We start from the raw sequence: 15,026 nt of genomic DNA, 5'->3' as shown, positions 1-15,026 counted from the left end.
GCTCAATTGATCCTTTTTAATGTTTGGCTTAAAAAAACCTTCTTTAAAGATAACATTTTTAATCTCTCTCAAAGATTCAAACAAATATGTAGCCAAATATTTTCAAAACTCCAGTGTGAATGTTCAGTTATTTATTTGTAGTTTTGGTTGTATTTTGATTAGAGCAATGGTTATTAGTTCATCTCACACACACAACCTTGCAGTAGTATTTTCCATTTTTATTATATAGTGTTTTTTTACATTTTAATTTTAAAACCAACCTTTCACGATTTGCATTTATTCATACGATGCGCATAACCTATCCCCTCTCTCATCCGTCTGTCTTCCTACTGTCACTCTCTCATATGCAGACCCAACACAGTAATACCCTGCAAGGGCATGACTATGTTTGCCATCTCCGACCTGACCTTAGTATCAGACCATTCTCTATTGGTAATTTTTACTTATTCTATGACTAATTTCTTTTCCTATTGTCCATAATTATGTTTGCTGTCAATTTTGGAATTTTGATTCCTAACCCTTTTTCCTCTCTATTCTATTTTTTGGTTGAAGTGGAGGAAGCACCCTAGAAGTTCAATTACTACCACCTGAAAGGCAAAGAATAATCTATAGAGGTATTCCCCAGAATTTTGATATTTTTCTTTTGGGTTTTAATTTCGTATTCTTTGAGGATTTTTCAGATTAGTTGGATATAAAGTTTCGTACTTTTATATTCTTCTTATGGTTTTAATTTCGTGTATTCTTTGAGAGATGAATGGCCTTTGACATAAATTATACTTAATTTGCTTAAAAATTTAGACAACATTTAAAGTAGAATTAGAAGTTTAGTTGTTTGATGCAAGGTGTTTTACTTTGCCATCTGTCTTCTATTGCTGTGTGAAATTATTATAGTGAGCAAAAGATAGTCTCTCTTCCTTGATTTTCCTACGCACATACGTTATTTTAAATGAATTAGGGAAAAAAAAAAAAAATCTTTTTTTGCCCCCTTCTCAATAATTTTTCCCTTAGAACTTGGTTGACAATGATAAACCATGCATTTTATTCTTTATATTTATACAACTTCATTCATTATTTTTTTTATGTTTGCAGTCTTAGGTGAAGCATATCAAGTTTTAAATGATCCACTGCATCTTCTCAAAAAAAAAAAAATGATCCATTGATCAAGATGGAAAATTTTTGCATATCTAGGTATGATTTTATGCTTGCAGTTAGGGAAAGATATGTGAGTTTCATATTACCATTAAAGTAGAGTGAGGATTCTACAAATAGAACAATATTTGAATTTCAAATCCATTTCCTCTACTTTAGGTTTATGGGAAATTGGGATGACTTTATTTATGAAAAATTTGGCTTCAGTTCTACGGACTTTGTCTCATAATGAATTGTTAGACCAAAATATCCCACTCATCTTACTAGACCTAATAGTCAACATAACAAGGAATTGTCATAAACTTAATTATGATTGCATATTATTAAAGAAATGTGACTGGAAACATTTTTTTTTTTATAAGACGACTGGAAACACTTATAATATAACAAGATGTTAGTTTTATGAATGTCTTTAGCTACTTGAATTTTGTCAAATGTAAACTTACATTTAAAACATACTTGGTATACTGTTGAAATAATTAAGGTGGACGTTTGATTTTGGGTTTGAAACAGTCTGATCTGTGCAGATAATCTTTGACTCTAATTTTTCCCCCCTAATAATAAAGCAACATTTTTGCATGTGTAAATTTTAGGTTATTTATAAGTTTGATATGAGTGGGAGGTTTAAAATTTTAGAATTTTTACCCTGGTCTTTTCATAATTTTTCTTGGAGTCAAAGTGCTATGTGGTTAGTTTTGAGGATAAATTATGATGGATAAGAATTTAGATTAGTGTTTGTAGCACCCTTCATCAGCTCAGTGAGTAAATTTAGGGATGATTAACACATTTTCTAAATTAGTGTTTGGATGGTTAACACATTTTCCAGGTTCCATTATTTCAGAGGATTTTATATTGATGTGTCCATTTTAACCTTTAGAGGGATCATAAAATAATTAGTCAAAGAAGCAAAAGAATTGAGTGTAGACAGTATAGAAAGAGAGTGCCTTCCAGTTTTCTTTTCTTCTACTTATTTTCATGTCTCTTTCTTGGGTGAAAAAAGTGTGAGGAAATTCTAGGAATTGCACATTCAATTCAGTGACACTACATTAGTTATTTAGACATTCAAAGATAGAAAAATGCTAAAGCTACTACCAATTTTCCGCAAAAGCTTACAACTGACATGGCAATGAATGTGTTTGGTGTTACATTAATAACATAATGAATTCCTAAATTGCTTAGTTGTTTGTTTAAAAGTTGGCACATCAATTTGTAAGGACTATATAGTAAAATTTGCAACAATTGTAAGATTACTTTAAGGGATACATTATTAGTGGGTAGCAGGAGTGAACCCACATTCCTTAGTTCAAATCTTCCCTTCGCCCTCAGCCTGGTACCAAACATATCAATAAATAAATATATATATATATATATATATATATATATATATATATATATCTAATCCAATATTAATAGCTTTTTCTTCTGTAAAATCTTCAAACATTAATAAGCCATGGTCTTTCCTCTCTTAGGGCATTCATTTATAAGTAAGCATTTATAATCACAAGTAGATTGTTTGCTTCCCACCAAGAGAGTTTTCTAAAATAAATGAAAATGCTATCACATGCTGGTATAAATTAATTTTTTTGTAGTCTTACTCTTTTATATCCTTTTGTAGGGGACTTCATATGAAGTTGTTGATTGCTCCCATGGTAAGCAACTCTGGGAACTGTGTAAAGAGAAGTATGAACCACTATGGCTTAAAGGGGGAAACCACTGTGATTTGGAGCTCAAATTGAGCACAAGATTCTTTCTTCAATATATGTGCTTAATTTTGGTAGAATCTTACTTTAGCCACTTATAGTAAAAAAATTAAGAAATTGTTTTTGTAACTGAACATGCATTTGAATAGAAACTAAAAGTGTTCATGTATAATTTCTCAGCAAAATCTCAAAATTAGCATTCTCTTTGTCCATTAACATACAACTAATAATTTGGTTATAAAAAATATGTTGTGTGTAGTTTTTTGGTTGGTATGTATGTCGTGTTAAAAAAATGCATATATGTTTAGACTTTAATAGGATTTTTTTTTCCCTTTTTTAGTTAGTGTGGTTTAGTAGGAGTTGTGAAATTGAATCAACCATCTATTGAATGGATAGGGTATGGAGAATATGTGTCTTAAATTAATGAGTTTGAGAAAAATTGTGTCCTAAAGTAGCTTAAACAAAACATAGCTTCTTATCAAACTTTGTGGTCTATATGCATTTATGATTTTTTTTTTTTTTTTTAGTTTCTTATAAAGCTTCTAAGATACATTTACTTTGTGCAATATATAAATGTTGGGGTTGAACGAAATCTATAGAGGTCTATATTCATTCCTCACAAAAGGGACATGACAGGCAAAAAATAGTAAGGGGAAAAAAAATTGGCTGATTAGAAGGTAGCAGGAACAAATGAAATGAGTGCAAACAAAGTGTTTTATTTTTTTTTTTTTTGGCTGAATGCTAACAGAGTGTAGTTGTGATCAAAAGTTGAAGAGCTCTCATAGCTCGATAACCGAACTCCTTCGAAACTTGATTTAGGCACTAGAGAAACAGTTAATCTCACTCAAGAAAGACCTATATATACCACCACAAGGCAAAAAATATTGGAGGAATGTTCAGTGTTCACAAGAAACAGTGATTCATATGTTCCTATTTCGAACTCAAGAAACCAAAGCAGTAACAGAATTCTAGGAAGTAATAAGCTATTTATCTTGCAAGTTTGGATCCTTAGCACTCGAATCTCACTAACAATGTTGCATGTTTGAATTTTTTGGTGTGATGATGCATCATCATCATCATTATTATGCAATTATAGAAGGAAGAGATAGGAAGATGTGATCTTAATCTCAAGCCCAACCCAAAATGTGAAGGAATATTAGTTCCATCTTATTGCCTTTTAGGTTACAATTGAAATCTGAGATGAATTTGTATCTTATACTTACCTTTTTAATCCATGTTGAGGAAGAGATCAGCCAATCATGACACTTTAAAAGAACATTTTTCCCTTTAGCATGTGGCAGAAGTGTATTTAAATATTATTAAAAAAAAAAGATTATTTCTAATAAATTTAAATAAAAAGGTTCCCGCACATAGTGCGGGTTAAAAGCTAGTTAACCTTTAAGGACAACGCTCTCCCAGCGTGATTCTATAGCATTGTGAGATTGTTCTAAACTCCTTTTTTGTTTTATGTTCTTGCTAATTATTTGGGATATTACTTTTGTATCGAAACTTGTTTGTTCACTAAAATATTTCCAACAATCTTAAAGGTTGAACTTCATGCTTCAAAATGGATAAACAAGTTATTGATCATGAAATTTTATATTGTGATATGATATTATGTTTATAAAGAAAAAAATGCTAGTAGTTATATTCTTAGATATAATTACTTATATATTTTGTGGAGTTTATTTTGCTATTTGGTTTATCTAAACAATTTGGTGGACTAATATTTTAGAAGAAAAAATAAATGATGTCCATCCATATGTGTTTTTGATTCTTTAATCTAAATCAATATGTGAACAATATTATGTAACACTATCTAGAAATGTGAATATCAACTTATTGCATTTGCAATTTGTTTGTACTATATGTTTATCATATTTAATGAAATGTTTTGTGTCTATTGAAATATGAGAAACATGAGATTAAAGAAAAAAAAAATGTTAGCGATAATTTTTATGAGAAATGAGATAAAATTTTATTTTATTTTGTACAATTCTGAAAAAAAAAAATGGTGTAGACTTATGGTGAAGGCATTCCTATTGTTAAGTGAGAAAAATGGGGCCATATGAACTTGAATACTCCTTTTGTATGATGAAGATACAATGATACTATAGTTTAATTAAATATTATCTTCCTAGCCAAAGTATTCAAGTAATCATTTATGTTTGTGTGAAAAAGAAATTATGAATAATTAAACTTTTGTATTATACAATTTTGGTATAATGATGTCAAATTTTACAAAAATTGTTAAGGACATATTTTATGTAGTTGGCTAATCCTTTAACAAAATGCACTTTACATGTATTTGGGTAGATCTAGGATGTGTTTAATACTTCAAAAAACATGTTGTTCAAGTCTAGTACTAAAGCCATGAAGATTGGACCAAGAAATAAGTGAAGAAAAGGTGTTTACTAAAGCTGGATAGATAGTTGGACGCCTGCGGACACATGCGGACAGCTTTTCGACAGCTACTCAACAAATAGCTATCTATCAAGGTTTAATGAGGCTCGACACCTGCTATTTATCGAGGTTACGAAAATTTAGATTTCCAAATCTGATTTTCAGCCCATGTTTATATATTTATGTAAGGTTTCTTTTCTCACAACCCTAGGCATATATAAGGCTTATTTTAGAGGCCGTCACATAAGAGAATATAAGGAGAACATATGCAAAAGGTGACCGAAGTCTTATTCTTTCTAAAAGAAGCTGTTGTGTCTTTGCACCATAGGGTTTTGTAACCAAGTGCTTCTTGATCTTCATTGTTGATGAAGTGAAGAACTTTGCAGCCAACATTCTTCTTTCTCAAGTTGGTGATGAGTCACGTACTAAGATTCGTGCAAAGGAGTTAGCCACATACTGGGATCCGTGCATCAAAGGGTGGCGTTCATATATTGAATAGTTTAGAGGTTCTGAAGCGGTAGAAGGTTTCCGCTGTAAGTTCATCTACGGGGATTGTAGAGTTTAGGGACAAAGGTTTTGTACTAGATCTGAAACTTCTCTTTACTATAGTGAATTGCTTTTCGAGAAGGTTTCCCCCCCAGGTTTTTTACTGTGAAACTGGTTGGTTTCATTGGTTTTCCTGGGTCATCATATCTTGTCTTATTTACTTTTCCGCTGCATATGATTTTGACATGATATTGATGTTTGTTTGTTTTTAAAAAGTTTATTCATAATAAAACTAATTAACAACTTGGGTTTAAAACTTGTTAATTCTATCAACTGGGGTCTAAATTTCCCAACAAGTGGTATTAGAGCGGGCACACTCTGATTGGATTAATTTCTTGAGTGTGATCCTTGACCCCCGTTGTCATGGATCGTGGATAATCTCTTTTGATTCCTCATTTATTTGATGGCACTAATTATGCGTACTGGAAAGTTCATATGAAAGTGTTTTTGCAGGCTCTAGGTGAATTGGTATGGCAAGCTGTTGAAGTTGGCTAGATTAAGCCAGAGAAAGCGCCGGTGGATTGGGATGATGCAACAATCATAGCGGAAAATTTCAACAGTAGGGCCTTGAATGCTTTGTTTTGTGGGGTGACCAATGAGAAATTCAAGAAAATATCATCCACGGAAGTTGCCAAGGAAGCATGGACCATTCTTAAGACCACCTATGAAGGTACCATGGCTGTAAAGACTATGAAGCTTCAAAAGACTCACTAGTAGCTTTGAAGAAATAAGGATGGAGAAGGATGAGACCTTTGATGAGTTTTATGCTAAACTCAAGGATATTGTGAATTCTGCCTTCAACCTTGGAGAGTCTATAGTAGAATCAAAAATTGTTAGGAAAATCCTTAGGTCCTTACCTGAAAGATTCCATGCCGAGATCACTACCATTGAAGAAGCAAATGACATTAATCAAATTCCTTTGACTGAGCTTGTAGGGAACCTTCAAACCTATGAGATGGGATTAGGCTCAATGGGAAAAGGTGGAAAGAGTAAAAATTTGGCTCTTAAGGGTATAGAGGAAGAGATTGAGGACTCTGAAGATGAAAAATGAAGATGAAGATGATGATGATGATGAGGATGAGGATCTAACCTTCATAACTGATGAGATTATCAAGCTTCTTTAGTTTAGGAAAAAGGATAAGGGCAAACCTCCTAGGAAATCTAAATCCTCTAGGAAGGGTAAGAATGAGAAGCCCCTCATCCAATGCCATGAGTGCAAGAGTTTTGGTCATATGAGGATAAAGTGCCCAAACTATCTTATGAGGGAAAAGGCCAAGAAGTCAGAAGATAAAGGGTTGGTTGCTACTTTGAGTGACACTGATAATGACTCTTCTGATGAGTATGTGAATGAATGTGATCACGTTATGGCCTTTGCTGTCTCAACCGATAAGGTGATTGTGGAGAGTACTAGTGACAGTGAGGATTCTTCTGATGAGGAAGTACCCAAGAAGTTAACCCTTTAGGAAGCCTATGATAAGCTATGCACTGAATTCATAAAATCTAAAAAGATTTCTCATCTTTGTAGAAAAAAGCTTAATGAGGTAAAAACTGAAAAAGCTGATCTATTAGTCAAACTAGATGAGACTACAAGGTTAGTTGAGACTCTCATTGTGGAGAACACCTCATTAGAAGAGAAGATCAAGAATCTTGAGGTTGAGCTTAGTCAAGCTAGAACTCAAATAGAGAGGATGTCTAGTACAAAGCTTGAAGAGGTCTTGAGTGCTCAAAAGCCTAGTTCTGATAAAACTGACTTAGGATATGCTATCTCCTTTAGCCCCTTCTCTTCCATGGCTTCTGGATCAAGGACTGTTGTTGTGCCTCAATCTGAGAAAGGTAATAAAGGTATGAAATCCAAAATTGTTTTGGCTAATTCTAAATCCCTTGTTAAACCTCATGTTTGTCACCATTGTGGTGTGCATGGACACATTCGTCCTAATTGCTTTAAGTTGTATCCTCAAAAGCAAGTGTCCAAACAGTCACAGGTTTCCTCTCAAGGGCTTATACCTTTGTTTGGAGAGTTATTAAAAGTTTTGAGTTTTTTAACTCAATTTCAAAAGAATTCTAATTCTTCTATGTCATTTAGTAGACATACTAGGACACGTGCCTTTTCATCTTCACGGCCAAAGACTCGTGCTGTGTGGGTGAGAAATGAGACTAAGACTTAATTGTCTTTTCTGTTTGTCCTTTGCTTTAATTCTTTCTATCTAAAGTAGGACTTTCTTTGCTTGATTTCTTATTTGCTTTTGGAATCATGCTTTCATGCATCTGCACCTTTCTATCATGCCTTCATGCATTTGCATCTTTCTTTCATGTTTTCATGTTGTTGTCTCTTTTTGTTTGGTTGTTTAGTTTTTATTTTGTTTTGTTTTCAAAATGAAATAAAAAAAAGGGAAAAATCAGAAAAATACAAAAACAGTGTGTGTTTGTGTACATCGGTTCTTGCGAACCTTAAAATGTCCATTGGAACAAAGTTTTCTAAACTTTGTATCTCGTGTAGCTTAGATGAGCATCTCTATGCACAACTAAGTAAGTGAGCTTTGTGGCTCTTTGTTTGTGATGAGTAAGGTTAAGTGATTTCTTATCCTTAACACTCGTATCACTCTTTTTTATGGGAAGGACTAGGAAATCCTAAGAGAAAGGCATAAATAACCATCTCACCACTATTACTCGTCAATCATGATATGACATCTGTATGCTTCGGCATAGTAAAAGTGTAATGTCAATGACATCTATATGCTTCGGCATAACAAAAGTACAATGTCAAAAGCTTAACATAATTGGGTATTTCTTTTCTCTCCTTTGTATACCCATGTATGGTTTGCTTTATAAAAAGAAAATATGCAAAGAAAATAAAAGCAAAAAGAACAAAATGCTTTAAATATGATTGTAAGCGTGTTTTCTAGGAGATGTGGGAGTTATAGGATGTACTTCAAAGGTGATAGTCCCCATCAAACAGTTATGATTGTGTGTGAGTTAAAGTGATTTTCTCATATCTCAAATCATCATAACATTGAAACACTTATTTAATCTTGCAATGTTTTTCACACACAACACGTAATATTCTTTGCTATTCTTGATACATGTGCAGGTACAATGTGATTTGGCCATCACAATGTTAACATGTGTTGATGTATGCTCACTAAACTGTCTTAACTTGTTTTTGAAATATAAAATTGGTTAGACTTGTTTAGTGTGTGTGTGTGTGTTTTGGGATCTATATTCTTAACTCTTTGTTGATTGAGAGATGTTTTTGATAGGTTAAAATATTGTTTGGATCTTTGGCTGAGTTGCATGTTTGATTGCATTCATATCTGCGTTTTTCCCTTCTTGAAAAACTGTTTTTAAGCAATCTCGACACCTCCTCGACACCTCTTGATACCTGGCTTATCTGTCGAGATCTTCGGTTGATTTTTTATCGCAATCTCGACACCTCTTGATAGCTAGGTGGATCGATCGAGAAAGTTTCTGTCCCCTTGATAGCTATTCAATCCATCGAGGTATGCTCGATAGCTTCTCGACACCTCTCGATCCATCGAGATCCTCTGCATGCATTGTTTTTCGCATGTTTTGCATGTTTCTCTTATCTTTTCATCCATAGCATCTTGTTTTATTACATTCATGCATTTACATGGATTCTTTGTACCCCTTTGATCATCCTTGATCATCTTTATGTTTCTCGAGTGAAGCTTTATAGCTTCTTGTACCCTTTGTCAATCATGACAAAAAGGGGGAGAAATTGGAGAATTTGTGGTTTCTTTCTTTAAGATTCTACAAGTGAGGGGGAGAAATACATGCCCTTATAAGAGGGAGATGTGTTTCATCTTGTTAGGGGGAGTGTTTACCTCATTGTTGTTGCAGGAGCTACTTTTAGCTTCTTCTTCTTGTACCTTAGGTCTTGTGACCATGTTTACATACATTGTGCTTATCTTTGATATATATATGATGATGTATGTTTTTTTTCACCTACCCTTACATGTGTTGTTTCTTTTCTTTCTTTATACACATACTTCTATCTTTTTTATGCAATCTATTATTTCTGCTTCACACAAAGATGCCTTGATGAGTTTTGTTTAAAGTGTTTCAGAAATACAGGTTGTCAAAGTCTTCCATGCCATGAACTCTTTCTTGCAAAGTTTTTCAAGAGTTTGTGTTAGGATAAATTTTATTGTATTTAACAAGTGAGTATGAGTGAGTGATTTATGACTTCTCTCATATGTTCATTTTTTTGTTGTGGTTTTGTCATGGATTGCCAAAGGGGGAGATTGTTAAGGACATATTTTATGTAGTTGGCTAATCCTTTGACAAAACGCATTTTACTTGTATTTGGGTAGATCTAGGATGTGTTTAATACTTCAAAGAACATGTTGTTCAAGTCTAGTATTAAAGCCATGAAGATTGAACCAAGAAGCAAGTGAAGAAAATGTGTTTACTAAAGCTGGATAGATAGCTGGACACCTGCGGACAGCTTCTCGATAGCTACTCAACAGATAGCTATCTATCAAGGTTTAATGAGGCTCAACAGTTGCTATCTATCGAGGTTACGGAAATTTAGATTTCCAGATCTGATTTTCAGCCCATGTTTATGTATTTGTGTAGGGTTTCTTTTCTCACAACCCTAGGTATATATAAGGCTTATTTTAGAGGCCGTCACATAAGAGAATACAAGGAGAACATATACAAAAGGTGACCGAAACCTTATTCTCTCTAAAAGAAGCTACTGCATCTTTGCACCATAGGGTTTTGTAACTAAGTGCTTCTTGATCTTCATTGTTGATGAAGTGAAGAACTTTGCAGCCAACATTCTTCTTTCTCAAGTTAGTGAGTGAGTCACCTACTGGGATTCGTGCAAAGGAGTTAGCCACGTATTGGGATCCGTGCATCAAAGGGTGGCGTTCATATATTGAAGAGTTCAAAGGTTCTAAAGCGGTAGAAGGTTTCTGCTGTAAGTACATCTACGGGGATTGTAGAGTTTAGGGACAAAGGTTTTATACTAGATATGAAACTTCTCTTTACTATGGTGAATTTCTTTTCGGGAAGGTTTCCCCCCCAGGTTTTTTCTGTGAAACTGGTTGGTTTCATTGGTTTTCCTAGGTCATCATATCTTGTCTTATTTACTTTTTCGCTGCATATGATTTTGACATGATATTGATTTTGCTTGTTTTTAACAAGTTTATTCATAATAAAACTAATTAACAACTTGGGTTTAAAACTTGTTAATTTTATCAACCGGGGTCTAAATTTCCCAACAAGTGGTATCAGAGCGGGTACACTCTGCTTTTCTATAAACCGGGGTCTAAATTATCCAACTAGTATTTTGGGCTAATGGATAAGATATAGTATTGGGGAATAAATATTCCTTTTATCCCCCAAGTGCAACAGTGATATTGAAAAAAAAAAATATATATATATATATATATATATTTTATTGGCTATATGTGTTTTTTTGAGATGGTGGATAGGTTTTTGTGAATTTGAAATAAAAAGACCTTACAAATCCATAGCAAGAGGAACCAAACTCCTTAAAAGATTTTATGTAATCTTTGTTGATGTCCATTCTATATTTACTTAGCTTTGTTTATTAGGAAACAAAGACGAAGTTTTGGAAATTTTTATAAAATATAAAATGAAGTTGAGAATGGTGCAAGCCTAACTTGGCATACCTCGAATTGTGGGGGGTGGCTGGTTGAGATGTTACCCATATTTAAAAGTAGAATACCTCAAAGTATGGGGGTACTTGGCTAAGGTCATGCTACATGAACCTAAAAGGAGGAAACTTGATTCTTAAATATGTGATTGTGTGTTTATTGGTTATGTTTGCTATAGTTCATGATATAGAATTATTTTCATCAATAGTGATGTTTTTAGAATTTAATACTATTGTTGAATCTTAAAAATACTTCTTAAAATATGAGTTTCCTTTGAAAAATAAGGAAAATATGTTTCATGAACCTATTGTACTTCTAATGATCTTGTTGTGGTGTGCAAGAATTGAGAAGAAGTAAGCGAACTAAGGAGAAAAACAGTTACGGTAACAATTTTCTTACCTATATTGTTGAAGATAAACATGTAAGTTATTATGATGCAATTAAATTTGTTGATGCACCATTATGGTTAGAAGCTTTTTACAAATTATTAGATTATGTCTAATCACACTTGGAATGGGTTGAGCTTCCACCTAAGGTTAAGCCTATTAGTTGTAAGTGGGTATTTAAAATAGAGTTTTATGGTTGCAAGTGGATTTCTAAAAGAAAATTATAACTGAATGGGATCATAGATAAGTATAAGGCATGCTCAGTAACTAAAGGTTATAAGCAAAATATTTTGTTGATTATTTGAAACTTATTCTCCGTTTATTAGAATTACATCTTTAAGAATGTTGTTTATCATTATATCTATTTACAAACCTTTAATACATCACATGGATGTTAAAACTGTTTTTCTAATAGGTGAATTAAAAAAAAATTATATGGAGCAACCTGAGGGTTGTGTTGTCCTTGGACAATAACATAAAGTTTGTAAATTGGTTAAATCCTTATATAGATCAAAACAAGCACCTATACAATGACATGAAAATTTTGATATATGATTCTTACACATGGATTTGTGATTTATGGTCATGAGGATAAATGCATATATATATATATATATATATATATATATATATAGTAAGATTAATAATAATGAAGGTGTCATTATTTGTTTATATGTTGATAACTTGCTTATATTTGGAACTAGCCATAATGTTGTGCATGATACTAAATGTTTTCTTGCTTCTAAATTTGATATGAAAGATTTAGGCGAGACAAATGTTTTCTAGGCATTAAGATCCTTAGGGACAATGATTGTATTATACTATCACAATCTCATTATGTGGAGAAAATTCTTTAAAAATTTAAACATTTTGATATGTCACCTATGTTGACTCCATATGACTCAAAGATGCACTTGGTTAAAAATCATGGTGATAGTGTTTCACAAGATAAATATGCACAAATTATTGGTAGTTTAATGTTTTTGACAAATTGTACTCGTCTTGATATTACATATGTTGTTGGTAGATTGAGTAGATACATTCATAATCCTAGTATTGAGCATTGGGATGCAATATCTAAATTATTGGGATATTTAAAGGAGACTTTTGATTTTGGTTTGTCATATTATGGCTATCCTACTGTTTTAGAGAGATATTGTGATGCTAACTGGATCTCTGATACAGATGAGGTGAAACCCACTAGTGGATATGTGTTTACATTAGCTGGAGGGGCTATCTCTTGGAAGTCAACCAAGCAGAATTGCATAGCGAGATCCACCATGGAAGCAAAGTTAGTGGCCTTAGAGAAGGCTAGGTCCGAAGCCGAGTGGCTTAGGAGTTTATTAATTGATATTCCTCTTTTACTAACTCTATTGCTTCAATTTGCATTCATTGTGATTGCCAAGCTGCCATAGCACGTGCTAAGAACAAAATTTATAATGGGAAAAGTCGACATATCCAATTGAGGCTAAGGCAGCTTAATGATAATGATGTTATGTCATTGGACTTTGTGAAAAGGAAAAAGTCAACATATCCAATTAAGGCCGAGGCAGCTTATTGATAATGATCCTTTGACCAAGCCATTAGCAAGAAGGCTAGAGAGTGAGACATCTAGGGGGATTGGACTGATAACCAAGTTGCGACACTATGGCTAATGCCCAACCTCTATAATGGGTGATTCCACGCAAGAGGTTAAATGGGTAGAGGTTGAAAGCTCGAACTTGTGTTAAAAACACAAGAGCTGTTTAGACCCCCAAATTAAAATATTACGGCTCGGTTGATTTTACTTTAACTTAAACTAAGTGCGGAATAGAGTAGATGTGAATGAACAAACAAAACAACTACTCTAAGCCATATTCATTAAAGCACAACAGCAAAAAGTAAGCTAAAAGAGTAAGGAAGAGAGATGCAAACACAAGATAGCACTCCGATGTGTTTGTTAGGATTAGTGCCCTTAAATCCTATTGTATGATGTTATGTATGATATTATGTATGACATGATGTATGACTTAATATTGTGATTGATAAAGTTATTTTATTATTATCTAAAATAATGGTAACATGAATATGGGACATTATCATATAGTCCATGAGATGCATTGTATGTGATTTATGTGAAAAGTCACAGAAGATGTAAATCACAAGTTCTTTGTAAACTCAGAATTTATAATTCGTAGTCGGTGATGAAATTGGGCATTTCATCTGCAAAGACTATAACGTATCAACTAAGATGATTTGTCTTGATCATGGAAGTGGAGACTTCTAGTTGATATGTTGATATGTTTTAAGAGTTAAGACATATTGAACAGGACCGCTGTGAGATTTATTATTCTCCTAACGACTGTCAAATGAATAATAAATCTCATGACTTCAATTGCATGAACTCTTAATCCTGAGAGAATAATGAACCTGATCATGAGGTGTGAGTTGCTTTGATATATCAGGAGTGAGATCTAAAGTGACGGTCAAAACCTCAATATGTTGGGCAGCCACATTTAGTGTTGATGGAACATATATTCCCAAGATGGAATTCATAGTCTCTTGATGGAGATATAAAATATTCCCTTGAGATAAGTTTAATGGGTACAGTTATTCAGAGAGTTAGGCCTAACCACTTTAGTAAGAAATTACTAAAGTATATATTTATAGAATTGGATTTCATAAATATATAATGAATAACTTTAAAGGATTAAACCTGGTACTCAAGGATAAGATGTAGTAATTTACAAAGTGGCAGTCTACATTTATGACTTTGTGTTACTATGAATATTTTATGAAGGGGTTACGTGTATAATAAAGTCTTGGGATATAATTTATTAATAAGGCCTAGAGTGCAATTATATTTATATAGTGGTATTAAATATAATTAATGGTGACTTTGGACTTGTCAAGAGTTGACGGAAAAGCCCAAGGCCCATTGGAGCTAGTGTCTTATTAGTCCCTTTTAGTCCCACTCTAAGCCACACACTAAAGCCCAATTGGAAAGGCCCAATAGGCCAGCCCAATTAGATAATCAGTTAGTTATAAAGGGAGAAACATACAGAATTTTTATTAGTAAAAAAAAATAATAATAAGAAACGGTGTGTGAGATAGTGTAAGACACACTTTCATTCTCCCTTTGAAAACTGATTGAGAGACCACACATCTTGGGCGTAAAGTGGAATTGGAGTGAAGATTAAAAGTGTTTTCAAGTGCTT

The 15,026-nt window shown here is 33.1% G+C and overlaps 1 protein-coding gene across 1 annotated transcript; it reads left to right on the top strand.

Annotated features, from left to right (window-relative positions):
* The first annotated feature begins 12,737 nt into the window (after window positions 1–12,737).
* Window positions 12,738–13,244, top strand: LOC142636426 (secreted RxLR effector protein 161-like). The gene has a single exon (XM_075810692.1). It carries the CDS (start codon window positions 12,738–12,740, stop codon window positions 13,242–13,244), a length of 507 nt encoding a protein of 168 aa, XP_075666807.1.
* Window positions 13,245–15,026: the final 1,782 nt, after the last annotated feature.

This window comes from Castanea sativa, chromosome 1 (assembly GCF_040712315.1).
Source record: "Castanea sativa cultivar Marrone di Chiusa Pesio chromosome 1, ASM4071231v1".
Taxonomy (NCBI): Eukaryota; Viridiplantae; Streptophyta; class Magnoliopsida; order Fagales; family Fagaceae; genus Castanea; species Castanea sativa.
This window is presented reverse-complemented; position numbering and strand designations above follow the sequence as displayed.